We start from the raw sequence: 20989 nt of genomic DNA on the forward strand, positions 1-20989 counted from the left end.
TATAGCTCATTAACATGCAAAAGTGTTACCAAATCAATAAATATATTCATCCAGGAAATTGCATTTAAAACAATGTTTCTTTCCTCAAGCGAGTGTCAGTGTATAGAAGTACCCCTCAGTTACTGCCTGCTGTATTAGCCTTCACGTTATGCTGCTGTAATAGTGCAACCTGAACTATCACAGCTAAAACTATTGTCATGACTACACAACCTCAGGGGTCCATGATGGTTTTGAATAATTAGATAACACTTGGCTACCTTGTGTTACTCTGTGCAAACTCAACCATCAATTACGCTAATCTTCTAGCTTTTCATCATGAACCAGTTTTCCATGTCACTGGGAACTTGCTGTTCAAGCCTTTTGTAATAATGACTCCAAGGGATTGACTCTAATTGAGGGAAACGGTTCTGAGACAAGGAGGGTTGATGGAGGCTGACCTCGAAATCTCATCTCATCCTCTTCTTCATTCCATTAGAGCTAAATTTATGATTGCACATGTCAGCCATTGTGGTCTTAAACTAGGTCTATGTGTGTGGTTGATTCAAGGCAAAGTGGCACGATCTTGTATCCACCAGCCTGGAATACAAGCAGCGGACTCCTTTGAGACTAATAGAGGTTACATATTGAGCCTAGGGTTGGTCTAGTGGTGCCGCTTGCTTGAGGTTAGAACCTCAATATACAGTATGTTCCCCCCTCCATTTCTGGAGTACCCTGTGATTAGTCTGAGATACTATTTGTCATTGGTGAACAGTATTTTTTTATTCTTTAGTTTCATGCAGAATTTCACTGTACTGTATAAAATAGACCAGGCACTCACTGGAGTTGTCTAGACAAGATTCCTATCAGAACTGAAACATTAGCTTTTTTTTATAGTGAATTTATTGTTATTTCAACAAGTCTTGAGAGTGCGTGGCCTATCTCTGGTGCACCCAGATGTTTGTGACGTGCTGTATTTCTATAATAAATGGGCCCGTTGCACATAGACGGATTTATTAAATAAATGTTTTGCCCACTAATTGTCTTCCTTACCAAGATGAAATCACCCTTGCAGTATATTTTTTTAATCCTAAAAAAATGCGTTTCTACTTTCTTGGGGTCTTGGTTAATTCTAATCTTATCAGCTAATTATGTTTTTATATCTTGTGTAATGATGGCAGCAGCATTTTTATAACAAACACACAAAGGTAGAAAAGTGCATATATTTTTGCCCATTATGTGCAAAAGTATAAAAACAATCTTATCAAAAGGGAGTTCAGGTAAAGATGGTAAACACACGCACCAAAGCATTTGATTACTACGGAATCATTAGGAACTAAAAAAAATATTTAAAAATACTTGTCTGAGTTGGTTAAAAAATGGTACCAATCACCTATATTTAGCTCGTTAAGCATTCCACTGCCACGTGTGCACTTTATTCTTAGGAGGGACTGCCACTTGAAAAGAGTTAAGCAATCTACAGAGCTGTTTTTAGATAAATAATTTGATTATTTTATTTTATTCTACTATATAAAACAAAATTTGATAAAGAAATATTTTTTTTTCTTTATCTACACTTTTTTTAAACGGCTGCTTCTTCTCGTGTACGTATTGGAAATCCTTTTTCCCCTTTTTAATGAGAATTATAATGCTCATTTCTCTTTGTAATTACACTGAAAAAAAGAAAAAGCAGAATGATTTACACATTTCTAATAGTTTCAGGTTTCCCTGTGTACCTGGGTGACTTCTGCAACTAACTTTTTGATATCGCTTTTTTTTCTTCTAGATATGTCGACGACTAAATGGGGTTCGTTTCACAAGCTGTAAAAGCGCGAAGGACCGTACCGCCATGTCGGTGACGCTGGAGCAATGCTTAATCCTACAGCACGAGTATGGAATGGCTCCCCAGGTGTTCACACAAGCACTGGAGTGCATGCGAAGGTAAGAATCGTGCTGCTTGCTGCTCACCGATGCCTCCCTTTCCCCTCAATATAGGAACTAGGTGAACTACAGATGTGGCTTTTCCCTGCTAAAATTGGGTCATTTATTTTTCAAACGAACCAAGACAGGGTTTACTGGACACCTTAATGGAGCCCGGAATCCGAATAGTTCCTCTTTCTAACTCAAATTGGCTTTATTGATGGCTCTCACTTTCAGAAAATGTATAAAAACACTGATCTTTTACTACAGTGAATTTGAATAATCATTTAGGTGCACCCCAAAAAATAGCTCTTAAGTAGTTGACTGTATATTTTAAGTCACTTGCAGAGCCTTACTGCTGAGGAGGCCTGCACATGCTTCGGAAGCCGTTCTAATGGCCCTACATAAAGTAATGCTGTGACCTCGGCCATACGTGGGAACACATCTGCAGGTTTTTCTGGTTCTCTAGTCTTACACCTTAGAGGCATCTCAGTCCTCCGTGTTGGCAGCCCACCCCTGCTACATGAATGTTTGCCATGGTTTTATCTATCCCTGCTCCATCACGCCCTGTCAGTATGGCCTCATTACATCCATGTTATCATGACATCCATGTTCTGTGTCCGGAAGCAGAAATGTTACGGTGGAATAAAATGCCTTGGGGAAAAAAACCACGCACAGAATAAGCAACATACACATATATAAATTAAGTGTGAAAGCAGTACTTATATAGATTTAAAAAAATATATAGATACAGTAGTGGCAGCGATTATTCTAACAAAAACCAGTGGCAATTCCCCAAAAGACCCAGGAAACACCCAGGTACATTCTGAATACATGCCTTAAACTTTCCTTAAACTAGCCCCAGCATTTCTGCATTGATTAATGGCCTATCAGATTAACAGCGGGGGTCCCTGGCAGTCCCATTCAAACTGAATTGGACTGCCAGGGATCCCTGCTGTGTTAATCCGATGGGTCGTTAGTCAATGCAGAAATGCCTTAAACGTGCCTCAAACTTGCCCAGAACATACCCAGCACATACCCAGAATGTAACCCGGCTAGTTTACAGCAAATGTTAGAATAAACGTTGCCTCTACTGTATATATATATATAAAAAAAAAATATATATATATATATATATCTACCAATAGAAAGGATAAGAAACCAGTCTGCAGCCTCTCCTCCCTCTGTGCTTCGACAATTCATTTTTATTAAATGTACCGTCTATCTTGCTACCAGATTCTCTAAATTTGTCTTATCCTTTCTGTATGATACTATTATTTGACCCTTTTTTTATAGTTTTCAAATTAATTAAAATATTATGTGGGAATAGAAAAGCACTGGAGTGTTTGTCTAATTGATGCCCACACCGGTGTTACATTGCCTCTTCGGATTCTTCTCTTGGTGGTGGTTATGGGCCTATTTAAATATATTTGTTTGTTCCATGTTTGAGGCTTTTATTCAAAGCTGGTTGGATGTTTATTAGTTATGAAGAAATTACCCGGTACCCGGCGCTTTTTCGGCTACCCGGAAATTACCCGGACCCGGCAGCAGAGGGCTGGGACCGGAACCCGCCCAGAGTAGCCGGGTAATTTCAGAGTAGCTGAAAATAGTTCAACACTTACCTGCAGCCATTGACGGAAGGTGGTGAGGAAGACCGCGGCAACATCCGTGAGCAGCAGCAGACGTCCAGGTGGCAGTGGCGAAAGCAGCAGGAATACAGCACACAGCTGGTGCCAGTGGGAACCATGTGACTGGAGCAGGAGCGTTCCTATTGGACAGCGGGGAGGAGCTGGCTGTCCAATAGGATCACTCCTACTCCGGTCACATGGTTCCCCGGCTCCCACCGGCATCAACTGTGTGCTGTATTCCGGCTGCTCCCGCCGTCTGAACACGGATTTCTGTTGCCGTCACCGCCACCAGGACGTCTGCCACGGCTCCCACGATGTCGCCGCGGGGTTCCTCACCCTCCAACGATCTCCTCACCCTTCCAGGTAAGTGCCATCCCGGTAACGGGATACCCGGCTGGGCACAATGGTTAATTTTGCCCGGGTAACCGTTACCCGGTTTTCGGAAAATTTAGGACCCGGTACAACACTAATCCCCATCCCCATCCTACTATAAAACTTGGAGGGAAAGTTTAGTTGTTTTTTGTTTTGTTGTTTTTTCCTGTTTTTTTTCTATTTCATGTTTGTTTCTTCCTTCCTCTCTGTGACCAAATCACCATAGGTCAGCAAAAGAGTCTAGTTTGGGACATGAAGCTTAGTGTAAAAATATGATCAAAAGACCAGGCAGAAATAAATATAAATCTGAAAAGAGACACACACCGTTTCAAACAGTTGAAACTTGGTTGTTATTTTTGAGTGCGGGAGATCCGTCCTAGAGATGCTTAAAGTCCAACTACGGAAAGCTCATGCAGCCAGTACTAGCAGTTGGGGGAGCTGAAACCTTTTGTATTAAGTTACGCAAAATGTACATACCATCAGTTTTTCTAAAGTAATTAGGGTGACGTGTAGATAACCTGCTGAGTTCCAGGAATGACATAAATGAAGTAGCGTTGTATATAATGTAAAAGTTAGATGGCAGTAACTTTTTATTAGGTTAAACTCTCCCCATGCATTGTGGATTGGAACATTTGGAAGGGCAGTTCAGTTGTGAAGTGCATACAATATGAAAAGGCCAAAGAACATTTATGAGCGTTCTATAGTAGATGAGGTTAAAAAAAAAGACATATGTCCATTGAGTTCAACCTATGTTAAATGTAGATGACTTATGCATATAGTTGTATTTACATTATATTGATCCAGTGGAAGGCAAACAAACAAAACCCCCAGTGAAACATTATCCAATGATGTCTCATACTGATAATAAATTCCTTCCAGTAACGGCAAAGATTTCTCCCTGGATAAGCATCTTTCCCATGTTTACTTAATTGGTATATCCCTGTATATGCCTTTCCTTTCTAAAAAGAGGTCTAACCTTTTCTTAACGACATGTATTGTATCTGCCATCACAGTCTCCATGGGTAATGAACTCCACATTGTAACTGCCCTTACTGTAAAGAACCCTTTCCTTTGTTACTTGTGAAATCTATTATTTATTTTTTTTAGCCTTAAGGAATAACCCTGTTATTTGTACTGCCCTTGGGATGAATTGTTCTTTTGAAAGTTCCTTGTATTGACACTTGACTATATACACATATAGTATAATATCCCTTCTTAGATGCCTTTTCTAATGTAAACAAATCTAATTTAGCTAGCCTCTTCCATCCACTTGATTTAACTACGTAGATTATGTAAGCATATAACAGGATGGATAACTGACTGACTGGTTAATGTTTCAACCATGATTTTGATAGGCCCATAAAAATCCACTAAAGGTTTCTATAGTACCTCCATTACTGATACTTGCTATTCTGCCTATTCCCTCAGTGTAGGGTGTGGGGCAACCGTTGGATAATCACTTTTCTTGCTCTACTACATCCACTCGGTTTCTTGATGTTCGTGATCAATAGCAGCCATCATAATTTATGAAAATAGACCTATCTTCCCAGCAGCAACTTAAATGATAGTTTGAATCCCAAGAGCATGACATATTTGAACCTCGCTGGCTCAGCTTTCATTAAACATAGCGTTGCAAGTGAAGGTACACATTTATAATTGGCCGCTCATACCCTAGAGCAGGCCTGCCCAACTCGTAAAGTGAGAAGGGCCGAACTGTTCCAAGGAAAAAAAAATTGGGCCGCACGGGTTAAATCATCATCATCATCATCATCATCATCATCATCTCTCCTCCAGCACCTCTCATCATCATCATCATCCTCATATCTCCCCCAGAACCCCTCACTATCAACCTTTACGATACTCCCCATCTCTCCCCCTCACCCACACAATACCCCCCTCCACATCAAACACACAATACCCCCCTCCACATCAAACACACAATACCCCCTCCACATCCCCCCAGCCCATTCCGTGTCAGCAGCCCCCCCCCCCCCAAGTCAGCATCCCATGTCAGCATCCCCCCTACAAGTCAGCATCCCCCCCATGTCTCTCTTCCCTCATTATGACACTCTCTCCCCCTCCCCTAAATGACACTCTCTCCCCCTCCTCTCAATATGACTCTCTCCCCCTTCACTCAATATGACACACTCTCTCCCTCCCCTCAATATGACACTCTCTCTCTCCCTCCCCTAAATATGACTCTCTCTCCCTCCCCTAAATATGACACTCTCTCCCTCCCCTCAATATGACACTCTCCCCCTCCCCTAAATGACACGCTCTCCCCCTCCCCTCAATATGACACACTCTCCCCCTCCCCTCAATATGACACTCTCTCTCTCCCTCCCCTCAATATGACACTCTCTCTCTCCCTCCCCTCAATGACACTCTCTCCCTCCCCTCAAAATGACACTCTCCCCCTCCCCTAAATGACACGCTCTCCCCCTCCCCTCAATATGACACTCTTTCCCCCTCCCCTCAATATGACACACTCTCCCTCCCCTCAATATTTCACACTCTCCCCCTCCCCTCAATATGACACTCTCCCCCTCCTCTCAATATGACACTCTTTCCCCCTCCCCTCAATATGACACTCTCTCCCCCCCTGCAACTCACATCACTCTCCCCCCCCCCTTGCAACTCACATCACTCTCTCCCCCCCTGCAACTCACTTCACTCTCTCCCCCCCTGCAACTCACATCACTCTCCCCCCTCTGCAACTCACATCACTCTCCCCCCTCTGAAACTCACATCACTCTCCCCCCTGCAACTCACATCACTCTCCACCCCCTGCAACTCACATCACTCTCTCCCCCCTGCACCTTATATGTCAGCAGCCCCCCCTCAAATGTCAGCAGCCCAGCCCCCCCTCACATGTCAGAAGCCCGCCCCCCCTCACATGTCAGAAGCCCACCCCCCCTGACATGTCAGCAGCCCACCGCCCCCCCCCTCACATGTCAGCAGCCCACCCCCCCCTCACATGTCAGCAGCCCACCCCCCCACCAGCCCGTTTTTCACACCCACCCCCCCACCAGCCTGTTTTTCACACACACACACACACACACACACACACACACACACACACACACACACACACACACACACACACACACACACACACACACACACACACCACCCCTCTTAGATCAGCACATCCTCTCCCCGGTACTAAGCCCCGCCCCCGGCATGCTCTGACCTCCAACCCGCCCCCGGCATCCTGCTATTGCAAAAAAAAAAAAAAGGCTGCCGCATCCTCCTCATGCTGCTGCTGCCCCCGCGCACCGCAAAACCCACGGGCGGGGAGGGAGGGAGGAGGGGGATGGGGGCAGGGGGGGATGAATCGCCACCATTTTTTAAAACTTTTCTTTTTAACTTTTTTTATTTTTTATTATTATTTATTTAATTAACTTGCGCCCGGCCGGAGTCATCGCGGCCGCACAGAGAGGCCAGGCGGGCCGCATTCGGCCCGCGGGCCGTATGTTGCGCAGGCCTGCCCTAGAGTAACTTGCAGAACATTTTTTTTTTCTTTCAGTCATGAAAGGGGCCTTCTCTATCTTACTACTCAAATGTTACTAAGCTTGCTATTAAAAGTAGAAGTTGCCAAATTGTATTGGTGGGTCAAATTCTGCACTGGCTGTTCATGCTCCGCTTGCTTGTCAGATAGCCATAGCTTTGTAGCATGTTGATGCATGGCAGCATGGCTTGGTGGCTGTCCAGCCTATTAGCAAACATGGAGAACCATCCAACTTTGCTTTCTTTTATTCTTCAGTACACTACAATGCTTTCTTCTTATGTTTCTCTTTTTTTTTCTCTCTCTCCTCTCTCCTTTTTGTTTTGCAATGATTGCCAATTTCATTTCTGATTATATCACCTTTACATTTAATACGTGTGCGTCTTTATTCTGTGGTCCTTTTTTTTTGTGTGTGTGCTTTGTCTATCCTACGTATCCTATTTACTTTCCCTTCTTGCTATTTTTTTTTATTCTCGTCATCGTATGTGTCCTTTTTTTTTGTTTTGTTTTTATTCCCACATGATCCCCTTTTTGCTCCACCCCAAACTGTATCCTCTTCACAGCATTGGAACGCGAGAGATAGTCACCCAGAAGAACTTGAGTGGCTTGGTTCCGATCCGAGATTTCAAGCTAGACCCTAGCTTCCTCTACTCAATTCCATTACTAGCTTGCAGCCCCAACTTACTGGTAGTGTGGCTGTTCCTCAGCATAGCGTACCTGGTGGCCAAATTTCGCTGCAAATGAAGATATGGCAAAAAGCAATATGCCTGGAAATATGCAGCACTCTGGGAGCTGGGGAAGGAATGTGTCATAAGAATGACCGACCTATGTCCTAAAATATATGCCTTACAATTTGACTTTTCCATTTTGTACTTGTAAATTTACCTCCATCTAACTTTGGGGGGCGGGATGGGAGGAGGCGATGAATGGAATTGTGGTTGAGTATGATTTGAGCAGCTAATGCTTGTATGTACAGATTACTCCTAGTACCTTCTTACCTCACGTCCTTGATGCTGCTTTGTACCTCTCATACTGTACATGCAATTAGCACGGTGTAGCTCATATACCACAAGTGTAGTGTGCCCTAGAAGATTTTGTATCTTTGTATTCTCTCCAACTGGCATGTTGTAGTTTTAAGTAGAGTGTAGAGAAAATAGTAGCATGATTATATATAAAAAAAAAATATATATATATATATATATATATATATATATATACAAAATCTGCCAGCCACAATGCTTATTTTCTTCATACCTAAGCCATAGTTGTTGAACTGAAAAACAGTATATTTTTCCCCCAATTCATTCTTGTTGCTGAGAAAGCACGATAGTGACTATTTATTTGCTTTCACAATTACCCCTCTAAGTACACAGAAGCTATTCCTAGATATATAAGAAAGCTTGAATTGTCCAAAAAATGCACGTTGTTTTATAATCTATATTTCTATGTATATTTTTTTAAGTTAGAAGCAAAGTCGCTTATGGGAAGCAGTATCGGCTACAGAATGCTACCCAGTTGTGCTTCCTTATCTTTTAAGAAGATAGACACACCTTTACACAATATAGCTCTTCCGTTTTTGGATGTACCTTTTTAAACTGTTCCACTGCTGTGAGGAGCTGTAGTGTTTTGAGGCGCATTGCAGGCTCTGGTAGCACAAAAAAAAAATACATTTTTAAACATCTTTCAGAAATTACGTTGACACATTTAAAAAAAAGTAGTGGTAAATTTAAGAAAAAGTGCCTTTTGCACATAACTGCCTGAAATCCAGTTCACATAATATTTACAGAATGCTGAGTGCTGTAATATGCCAAAATACCCCATATATATTTAGTGAGAGACAAATTTGCAAGGTTTCAGTATAGTCGTTCTCCACATATATATATATAAGATTTAATTTAAAGGCTCCAAGACCAAGCAAGCATAATAACCAGTATACAGTATGGGTGAAATGCTGCACTGGGCAACATAAGTGATGTCATCAGAGGCAGTGCAGCAAATGGAAGCGTTATTATGGATAGAATGCACGTCATTTCACTGGCATGAACTCTGATTAAATAGGCACTGAAACATTGAATAGAAGGCGCTTGATCAAATGACTTCCTTGCTGTAACAATGTTTGTTTGTGCGCATGATACTACTGATATGAGACCATGTTAAAGGCACAAGGCATCACGCATTGTTACTAGACAAACCAATGTAGTTGTTGAACTTCTCCCCTCTCTGTTTAATTGTTTGCCTTTATGTAGTATTATGTAACACAATCCATTAGTATTACAATTTAAAGATGCTCCTAAATATGTTTACAATATGTTACCATGGTGTCTATTTCCTGCGTCAGACTCGAGAGCATACATTAATTAGGGAGTTACACGCTACCAGTACATTTGAGAAAGACAAGAAGCCGAGACTGACTGACGTCTTCCAATCTTGACTTGTTCTTTGTAGCACTGCCTCTGTCCTGTCCTGTCTCTGACCAGGGGGTCACTCTCATTTCCTCCTGACCCCCTTAGCACGCCTTTTTCTTTTCTGGGTATGTTCACTGAATTTTGATATCCACTTTACATTTCAGAAATGAGCTGTAATGACCTGCATCTATTATCAGTATGTATTGCACTTTAGTGAATATAGCCAGGCGATTGCTGACACTGCTAAAAGATCTAGATCGTATGCTCCATATATTTTTCTATTTTGCCTTTTTTTTTTTTTAAATGTCATAAGCGTCGGTGTTTTCTGCATGTGTTTTCAGTTTCTAAAAAAATAGCAAGAAAGCTACTGGACTATTAATGTCTTTTTTTAGATGAAGCGCCAGCAATAAACTGTAGTGAGCACTTAAAAGTGCAGCAGAGCGAGGAGCCGTCTCATTTGAAACGCCTGCATATCACCTGTGATAAACTCGCTAAGTCGGACAGATTGCGTCAACTGGTTCAGCAAATTTTCTGTCTGTTTTTACAACAAATTTCAAACAAAACCATAGGATCCATTTAGAAGCAAAGTTACTCTTTGAGATGGGCATGTTACTGCTACCATTGTTAGCGCGAGTGTCTGCGGCCCCACAAAGCTGCTGCAGATATGACCTTTTTTGCTATTTCACTTTTTCTATAAGACCATTGGCCAATTGCAGAATAATACTGATTTCAAATTGTTACGCAGGCCATAATCTCTATAAGCTGTGTATATTTCTCTGCTTTTTCTCTTTATCCTTATTTCCATAACAGAAGTCATACATTCAAATAAGTATAGTGAGGATATAGAGGTGTGCCTCAATTCTGCCTGGGACCAAGAGCAATACTTATCCTGTGCCAAAACTTTCCCAGAGGCCCCCGAGATGCTTGCACCCAGTCCTTGTGTATAATTAGGCTGCAGGTGACAGAGGTTTGTGGAGCGATGATAAAGCGAGACGTTTATTAACTGTAGTTGAAGTGCTTTAAAAGCTGTTGTAATTGTACACCAAGAGATGGTTCATTATCACGTGTGATTGAGTAATCAGATACGGGAAACACCATGTATTATATAAAATCTGTAGCTCTCCTACGCTCGGTGGCAGAGGGAGTATTAAGGTATTTTACATTGCTACAAATACGCAGTGGGTGCCTAGTCCCGCGAAGAAGACCTATTGAGATCATTGAATCAGTGTTGGAATATTGCTTGCGATTTCTGCCGGTTACTGGTATAAGCAGTTAGGTTATTTGATTTGCTGCTTGTCCTCATTGCTATAATATCACTTGAGTTCATTTTTTATTAAAAAAAAATACGTTTTTTTATTTTTTATTTCTCCTGTAAACTAATAGAACTGGTTTTGCCTTATCCTGATCATGCATCCCCATTGAAACTAATATATACACTAAACACCCCAGAAACAAAGCTTTTGTTCCACCAGAAACGCTGCTGCTTTGCCCCACATGTTACTTGTTCATTATCGTGTATTTTTTAACCTCATCAGTTAATTATATGCCTTCACCCCTCTATCTCTGCCATTCAGCTTTTTGTGTTTTTTTTGCCCTAGTTGTACTGCTGTTACTTTTTTTCTTTTTGTGCTTGTTTTTTCTTTTTCCCTTTTAGCGAGGGCTGCAGACGAGAAAACACCATGAAGAATGTGGGATGTCGCAAGTATGCCTTTAACAGCCTGCAGCTGAAGGCTTTCCCAAAGCATTACAGACCTCCTGAAGGGACCTACGGGAAAGTGGAGACATAGGATGTACTGAATCCTTCCATGAGCTGCTCTACCACCATTTGTAGATATCAATGAATTCACATGTATTAGACGAATCTCTCTTTTATTGATTTGAAAAAAAAAAAAAACTTCTATCCTTAAACTGGGCATGCGCTAGGACCTGATCATTTGTCACGTCTATTTAGCGTGAAGAGCGTAATTGCTGTATAGAAAAAAATAATCTGTGAGGTACTGTGACATTAACACACATTAGCACACATTAGCACTTGAATGCAAACTTGTTAGTTTCCTCCAGAATGAGTAAGGAGGACCTGGATAATCATGTCATTGCTGTAGCTCATTCTCCTGTTTTCACATTGAGGCCCCTATTCAGTATACTGCCATCTTTCCCATGCTGGAGAAGAATTCCGATCCTCAGCTCAGGAGATGGATTTATAACATGTTGAAAAGGGGCCACAGTCCTTCATTGCAAATGAAATGAACAAAGTCAAACTTGCTGGCAACACACTTAACTTGTTCTGCGTTTGGGGGAGGAGAGGAAAGATGTCCTCAATGGAGATGTATAGTAAATCAAACACAAACTGGTTTAATTCAGGAACAAGACACCTTCTACTACTAATCCATTGCCAACCATGCTGTAGCTAAAGGTAAAATATGATCCTACTATTCATCAGCAACACGTGCTATAGTAGACACCGCCTAAAAGGTCTCGTATGACTCCAAAGATAGATATTTTTCACCCAGATTCACTTTCATTAAACTAAAGAACGCCATCTTGACAGACTACCTTTACAGAGCTGCTCAAATACAGTAGTCTACTTGAACGTTGATGGGGAAACCCTTCACATTCATTTCAATGCCAATTAGTACAGGCCTGTGTTTTTTCATCCATTTTTCTTGCATCTTCTTTTAGCAGAGACCCTGTGAGTATCGGTGATTTTAGCTTTTTCATGGCATTCGTTAGACATAATTTTGCTAATGTTATTGGGCATTTCTGTATCTGTTCAAGAACCTTTATCTAATTCTAGGGCATGCGCTGTAGTGTGTTCCAGAGCTTTTAAGAAATTAGTAGTACTGCTACCTGGATTTTTTTTCTCTCACAGATCCTATTGACAGGATGTACTCACTGTACAAGAAAATGTATAATAGTATTTTCCAGGCATCTTTTTACCCATGATTCTCTTACAACCATGGGGCTTAGGTTAGGATGCCGTGTGTGAACAGAACAATAGAGAAACTTGGAAACTGGCAGTGGACAGAACCTGTATGAAGTAGGAATAAAATAATATATATATATAATATAAATAAAATAGTGTCTTAAAATAGTTCTGTTTTCTATTGCCCTAGTCCTGAAAAGTAAATGCTTTTAATATATTAATACTATTCCTCGGTATTTATGTTGACTGTTCAGTAAAACCTTTTTTACAGATCTTTGTTTTAGATCTTTGACCAACTGTCTTATATCAACGGAATTACAATTAAAGCGGCAGTCCTGCGTGTTTGAGCTTTTTTTATTCTAATTTTTCTTTTTTCCCTGAACCAGGGGAAGGGGAAAAAGTCCCTCTGAGCTGATCCGTGGTCCCCCTGACATTCAGGCCCCCCCCCCCTTATCTGGGATGCCGGCATGAATACTTTCCCAGAGTACACCCAACAATAGTGTCAGGCTCGCGCTAGGCAGCCAGGAGAAAGTTGCAATGTCATCAGGTCGTTAGTATCCCCCGTGACCATATTTGTTAGGTTTTTTTTGTTGCAACATTTTAAAAGCAGACAGGGGTGACTGCGGAGGTTAGGGGACCATGAACCAGCTCCAAACAATCCCCCTCCCCCACATCCCCCAATCATGTACAGTTAAATAAAGGGGGGGGGGTTCTAATGGTCAGTGGAAATGTTAAAACTGCATGCCCATGTTTTGTGCTCCTACACGCCAAAAAGGTGGCATTTGTTTTTTGTAGAACAATTTGCTTTCTTGTATTTTTATTTCGATTTGAAAACCCAGCAAGCAAAGAAATGTATCTTTGCCTACATTAAAGCAGCAGTTCAAGCAATATCCTACATTTTTTTTTTTTTAAATCGGTTCTGTGCTATGAGAAAATTCTTGTAGCATTTAAAAAAAAATGTTTTAAAGACATTTTTAATGTTTCTAATGTAGGAAGCCTTTCCAACGTGACAGCCCCTTCCTGATAAGGCTCTGGCTCTTGAGCCCCGTCCGCTCTCTAACAGTTAACCAATTGTATCTAGTAACTGCCCCGTCAATCATATTCTAGGAACTACATTGCCCACAATGCTGTGCAAGAACTGAATTAAATAACCCGGAGCAAGCGATCGATTACAGGAGAACGAATTGATCTGCAGCTTAGCTAATCACTTGTCAGTGTGCAGATTGTATTGATGCACATAAGGTATGGGAAAAAAGTATATATATATTTTTTTAAACGGCAGCTTGAACTGCAGCTTTAAAGTGTCCTTCGTTAAGACAAGATTAACAAACAATCAGATATTATTAGACCTTTGACCTGGTGCAGTACGTCAACGGCTGAGCCAGCTGTGCTGAAGCAGGGATATCCTTAACATGGCCTGTTGGTGGCCTTTGAGGACTGCAGTTGGCCACTCCTGGATAATAACCACCTTACAACTGGATAATAGCCACCTTACAACTAAAACGTTATGTGGGTCCTAGAAGAAGCTTCGTCATGATGCTTTAACCCCCTTGCTTTGGCAATGACTAGGTTAAGATGTACCTTTTATTTAGTCAATGTAACATGTAGTATACATTAAAGGTCTTCCCCCATCTACCCCATTGTTAAAAAAAAAAAAATGTAAAAGTACACGTATTCATTTAGTAACCGTCTCAGTGCCTAAATAATTACAAATTGACTCCATCCTAGCTTGATATGCACAGTATGCACAGTATGCACAGTGATGAAAGTCCAGATTGAGTGCAAACTCTGCAGGTGAGTTGGATGGCTGGTAAACCCATGATATGGTCAATTGTATCTCCCAAGTCCCTTTACAGTAAAGTCCCTCTACTCGGCTATTCTTGAAGGTTACTTTCTATTTAGTCCTTTTTTTTTTTTTCCTTTGTCAGATCAATAATCTTGATTGTACTGTATATTGAGCATTCATTTTAGGTTATTAGCGCTTGAACAATGCACAGTCACAGTGTAGTTTGGAACAGCTTCTGGCTGGAAAACAGGGCCACGACTATTTAGCATTCTCAAATACGTTCTTACATTCTTGCAATGGGGGGTTTCCAGTAAAATAGGATAACCCTATATGACATTTAATCATCTTTATAAGGTTAGAAAAAACTTTAAACTGGGGGGAGGCATTTAAATTAAATGAAGGGAGGGGGGGTGTCGCATGAGGCCTCTAACTTCCCTTACCGTGTCTTCGGCAATGCAGCGTCCCATGACGCCGCGGGTTCACGTTGAGGGGGGGGAGAGCGGGGGGGGGGGGCACAGCAGGGCAAGTTTGCGCACCCTGTGTAAAGAATGTTACGTGTATCTTTTAAAAACAAGAAGCTGTTCAACACACAAGCCCTTTAAATTTATCAGTGAATTAAACCTGGTTTGTGACTCTCACAATGTTGGTTAAATCCCCATTTTGAACATAATGTGGAATATCTTATAGGGGCTATGTACCAGTCTAAATTTATAGCAAAAAAAAGGCACTATATCAAAGCAAAAATGTTTCTTGTATCTCATTGCACCTTTTGATCAATCTGATGCAGGTTTTTTCGCTCCAGTTTTGCAGCCAGGAGACACTCGTACATAGCGCTCTTCTTACGAATCTTGTGTTTTTATTCGTGAACAATCAGAGAGAACACAACATTTCATGTCCATCCCTGGCCCTAATGAAATGTCCAGGAATGGACCTGAACCGTTGTGTACTCTGTTCACAAATATAACACAAGATGGGTATGTAAAGCGTTATGGAATATTTTTGACTAAAGTCCATTCGAACTCTACAGAAGGGACCTTGTTCACATGACAGTATTATGGTGTTGTCTGCTCTCCCAGGTTGTGTTGCCCCATGAGAACTGCATCAAGCTTCTCTTTCTATTAGATTTTTAATGCATAGCCAGCTATGTGCATAAATCTCTGTTTTTCTGGTGGGCCGCCCATAATTTCCAGAATGGAGAGGAACGAATATTAGACGCACGGAACGAGCATATATTCATTGCCAGCCTGTTATGTAACACTTCAACTTTACAGAACCTGTTACATTGGGACTTAAATGACATCATTCACCAAGCCCCAGTACAGGTTAGCGCACCCAATTCTGCATTAACTCCCATTACCTTAAATGGGCGTGAATGTCGGATAGGGTGTGCTAACCCGTACCAGTGCTTAATGAATCTGCCCCAGTGTATCTACATACTCCTGCTCTTATCTTATCTACCTTGCTAAAGGTGCAGTCCCACTGCAGCCTCATTACATGTATTCTATTTGCAATAAAGTTCAAGCTCTCTGATCTGCCCTTTTTCGCTCTTTCTAACAGTTTCACAACTACAAATATAATTAAAAGTCACAATCTGTTGTTGCTTGATATTGTTTTAGGGATTTTTTTTTTTTTAGCCTGGTCTCATTAAAATCACCATAATTCGACAGAGATTTTCATCCACTGGCGTTTTCGAGAGAATACTATGGCTGCTGGCAAGGGTCTTCTGGTCAGCGAGTGAATGTCATTGACGTGCAATATTGCCAGCAGCCATATTCTATCCCCAAAATACCCAGGCATCAGAACTAGATACGCATGGGAGAAGTTAACAGACGTACGTGTTCACAATGTAAAGAAAACTGTTGTAGCAATTTGTACATACAAAAAAAAGCTGCTGTACAATTAACAAGTTAGTATTACGTTTATGGAGGTGTATTCTGCCTCTACCTGATGTCACAATTCACTTGGGTCTTGTGATAGTACATCATTTTTTTCTTATGAAGCTGTGTATTCCATTTGCAAATGCGGTTTGAAAAAGAATAATTGTATAAAGTAGCTGTACATAGGCAAGCTAATTTTGTAAATCTATTCAAAAGTGCAGTCCTGCTCATCAACTGGATGTCGACTACAGAAATGTACATGATATAATTGTGAGCACTTTGCAGCCAATACATAATTGAGAAAAGGAAGCTACAGTAATAAGCCTGCAGTGATTAGAGTCCCATTACAAAACATAAGCCCATAAAAGTATAGCAACAGAAAACTGCCAGTGTCATTAATTATTACTGATTTAATTTGCATGAGTTAAGCAAGTGTTTATGGGCAAACGGCCCTAGACATATATGAAACCAAAATCTTAACTTGTGACTACAACTGAGCTTCTTGGTTCTTTCCTTTGCCAGGAAATCTTGTTTCAGATTGTGTGTTTATAACGCATAATTGTTAATCTGGCATTTTATATGATTATCAGAGGCATTTCACGTTCATAGATGAACTTGCGGCGAAGGCGCAGTGTACTGTAACACGTTTGTGGAGCTCGATCGACTAGATATGTAACTAGGTAGGATAATAGTTCAAGAGATAGTGGGGAAGATTTACTAACCATTGGTCTGGACGGCACCACAAGATTCCTTCCTGTTGCCATCCTAATTACTGAGTGTCTGGAAGGCATCCTGTGGCTGCTGGTGGAAATGGTCCGGCACTGGAAAACGTGGTGTAGAGAAGACGTGGTCGGCGTCTTCTATTGAGTTCTAATATTTACAGGTGTAAATCAGCCGTAGCCACACCACCGTCCCTGCAACCTGTGTTCCAGATTGCCTGCTTGAAGAAGGTGCTCTTGAAGAACTACATTGCCAATAAGCTACGTTAACACACTATAATTCATGTAAATGGCAATTTATGCCAAATCTCTATATGAATCTGATTGTGTTCATTTAAATAAATATGATCAAATTGGGGATTTTGTATAGTATGTAAAATAACAGTACATTATTTTTTTTATATTTAAATTGTGATTAACACATTAAAATAGCAGATACTCACAGACCCATATACAAACTATTAGGCATACAATTCAAGTGGTTTAGATGAATTATCTTAAAATATTCTATTAAAGCTGGTTAATGCAGCATTATAGCAATGTTGCTCTACCAGAGCACCTACTTGAGGTAAGTGGTCTGGAAGGCATTGTACACAGTCTGGCTAGAAGATGCCTTGCAGCTAGTGCTTGATGCATTTCCACAAGACGCAGCCAGATTTCCATAAGGCAGCCTGGTTAATGCAGTGGTACAGCTTCTTCCAGTCCGTGTTGGAGCGCCTTGCCATACCAATGCAAGCCCGGGCTTAGAAATACCATGGACAGGATTCACTATGGCACAAGTGGACCGTCGGCCTATATTAGTGTAACATGGAAGTTATCTTGTATTTTCTTTAATGTACTATTTTTTTGGGGGGGGGGATACAGAAATGAGAAAGGGGGGGTGTTAGGGAAATAGATGCACATGAATTACATAATAGAGAAGTCATAGATGTATAGTAAGTGGTATACACAATGGCTTAGACAGCTGCCATACTTAGCGCATGTCACAAACAAAATGCCAAGCCTCTATGAGGCAGGCCATAGAGCGTGGAATAATTTGTTTTTTGGTAGCGCGACAGCCAGGTCAAGTGCACGGTTCAGCCAATGAGGGCGAACCACTCACGTGACGTAACGGGCACGCCTCCCCATCGCATCTCCTTCAGATCCCCAGGCCCCGGATCGCCTCTGCAGTAGACGCGCGACACACCATGTGATCTGGCACGCGCGCCTACTATATCCGAGGCGACGTCGCGCAGCACCGTAGCAAGTACATGTCCATCACGGGTGCCCATAGTGGGCTAGACAGCTTGACGTCAGCCGTCGCGATCGCTGGAAGCCAGAAGATTTTGATATTTACAGCTATCGAGGGGTGGCGTCACGGGCATGTGAGCAGTTAAGCCAATGAGGGCGAACCACTCACGACCACGCCCCCTCGGTCACGATCTCTGGTCTGCACCGGAGTGCAGGAATCTCCGACGGCTGACGTCACGCAGTCGCCGTAGCCCCTACTATAAACTTGGCCGTAGAGGTCAATGTTACGTGGATACCTTGGACTTGTGTGGCCTTTCCTAGGTCCCGAGCCCTACATCTAGCTGGGACGAACTTATGGTCCACATAATGCGAGAGGTTACATTGTTGCACTGTATCATGAGCTTAGATATTCCTCTTAATGTACTATTTTTATTGCAAACTGTTCTATTAATGTGATTCTACCATCTGTTAATACTCACACACAACACGGCCACCTATCTGTTTCCTTTACATTTGTAAAGATATATATATATATATCATAACACATTTTCGTTCAATGCCTTTCTACTTGCCAAGCATTGTACACTTTTTTATTTATTTCATTTGGTCAGTATTATATATATATATTTTGTTACAATTTTCTATAGTCTGCATTCACGTGTTCCCTGTATGCTGTAAATGTACTAGTCTTTGGGATGAAAATAAAGAACTGACAGAATGTTATGACTTATTTCTTTTCTTTTTTTTTTCATTCGGTATATTTGTTTATTTCATGCAAAAATCATTGTCATTAGAACTGCAAATGTAATTTTTTTTCAATAATACTGTTTGTATTCAAATTGGACCAAATGGAAAAAATTAAAGCTATTAATTTAAACATCAAAAAACAAACAAACCAAAAAAGCGAGAGAGGCAGTGCCTTTAAAACCGTATTACATGTTATCATTTTAGTTTTAGACGTATAGACTTTAATTATCTGCATGGTGATTCGTCACCCTGCTTTTTTTTTTTTTATGTATTTTGATTTTTACAAGAATAAATGTTTTATTTTTATTTTTACTCGTAGCAATAATGATTTTATGGCCTATACAATGACTATTAAAAAAAAAAATTAAAAGACCATTGGGGGCAAGGAAAAAAAAAAGGGAACACTGCATATATTACGTTTGTTTAAAATAATGGATGGAGTGGTATTCTGACTAGCAGATACTTTTCTCGTAGAAAACAAAGCTAGAACTTTTGATAAACTTTTTGGTAGAACTTCCAGAGATTAAATAAAATTTCTATCACCGCATTATTTCTTTTTAATCTATTTACAGTATGTCTGACAAATTATCCTCACTCTAGTGTAGCAGTTTCCCCCACCCTATGGGAGATGTAGCGGCTACCGAGTGTGTGATGCTTTACCTGCGGCTCACAGGAGGCCTGAACCTCCGCTGTTCGGAGCCTGGTGTGTACTTGGATCGTCCTGTGACAGCGCCTCCACCTGTGAGGGATCCTGACAGCGCCGGATAACCCCTTCATAGGACCCAATGCAATAAGTACACACAGCGTATATAATAACAGGTTTAATGACATGCAATAGGCAACACGATAACTCAGGCCTCACATGGCCTTAACCACACACTGTATCCCACTGTACAACCACCTGGTCCACACCCCGATGAGTGTCCCTCCCAACGTATTGAGGTGTCCTGAGCACCTAGCCAACCTGGTGTCCACAGTAGCCAACCCACCCGGGAGTGTGTGACAGCGCTGCCCACTGTGTATAGTTGGTGCACATGTTTAGGGTTGTGATACCTGCCGGGTACTCTGGCACCACCAGCTGATGATGGAACCGTCTGATTCAGCGCCGTCCACAATGGTGTCTGCCTCCACGTGAGGTGGTATCCAGCTCGAGGGTCCCACCATGAAGATGGACCAGACCACCACATGGTCTAGAGACCCAGTGTGAGTACAAAAGATAGGCTAATTGGCGCTCACCCAAACAGTCCAACAGCACCACCTAGTGGTGAAATAAAATGAAACGGGACAAAACAAAGTGCAATATTAACACTATGCAATGAGACTGAAAAGTAACTTCAGATAGGAATAATATACAATAAATGATAAGTAGTGATAAATTAAAAAGAAAAAAAATAAATAAGCTGTCACAATAACAATCTCTAACAAAGGAAAAGCCAGATTCCTCCAGGAAGACAGGTACACGGATGGTGAGGGAGTTTGTTGGAGACAGCAGACCACTGTGGGCTAACAGCATTCCTTGTTTTCCCTGGTTGCTGCAGTGATGAATGTTGCTCATGGTGGGTAGAGAAAGGTAAAAAGAGAGAGAGGACTATGTGACGGGAGCTTTGCGACAGGCTATTAATAATACACACCAAATATATATACTATATAACTGGGTTGAACTGGGACAAGACTTAGATATGATAAAATATAATTCATTCCTTGATAAAGGTGAACACACGAGATATACAAATAACAGGCAAAATATGGACACTCTCTTAAGATGGAAATGATGAAACAGTCCCATCTGGACTGTCAGTTCATACAGCAATCTTCATAATCATCAAGACACGAAAAGCCATGAAAGACCTTGCATGAAGGCTTTGCATGAAGACATGAGGACAATAGCCATAGGCTGA

General features: G+C 41.3%; 1 protein-coding gene across 11 annotated transcripts in view; it reads left to right on the forward strand.

Moving 5' to 3' along the window:
* INPP4A (inositol polyphosphate-4-phosphatase type I A) overlaps nucleotides 1–19062 on the forward strand; it is a 150952-nt gene extending 131890 nt beyond the window's left edge. For 5 of the 11 annotated variants that reach the window (XM_075590523.1, XM_075590527.1, XM_075590529.1 and 2 more), the window contains 2 exons: nucleotides 1763–1917; nucleotides 11464–19062. In XM_075590523.1, coding sequence (XP_075446638.1) covers nucleotides 1763–1917; nucleotides 11464–11596 — 288 coding nt within the window. In that variant the 3' untranslated portion in view covers nucleotides 11597–19062. Of the gene's footprint in view, nucleotides 1–1762; nucleotides 1918–7967; nucleotides 8568–11463 lie in introns of those variants that run through there. The other 6 variants (XM_075590520.1, XM_075590519.1, XM_075590524.1 and 3 more) reach the window with 3 other exon arrangements.
* Nucleotides 19063–20989: the final 1927 nt, after the last annotated feature.

Source organism: Ascaphus truei, chromosome 3 (genome assembly GCF_040206685.1).
Source record: "Ascaphus truei isolate aAscTru1 chromosome 3, aAscTru1.hap1, whole genome shotgun sequence".
NCBI classification, from domain to species: domain Eukaryota; kingdom Metazoa; phylum Chordata; class Amphibia; order Anura; family Ascaphidae; genus Ascaphus; species Ascaphus truei.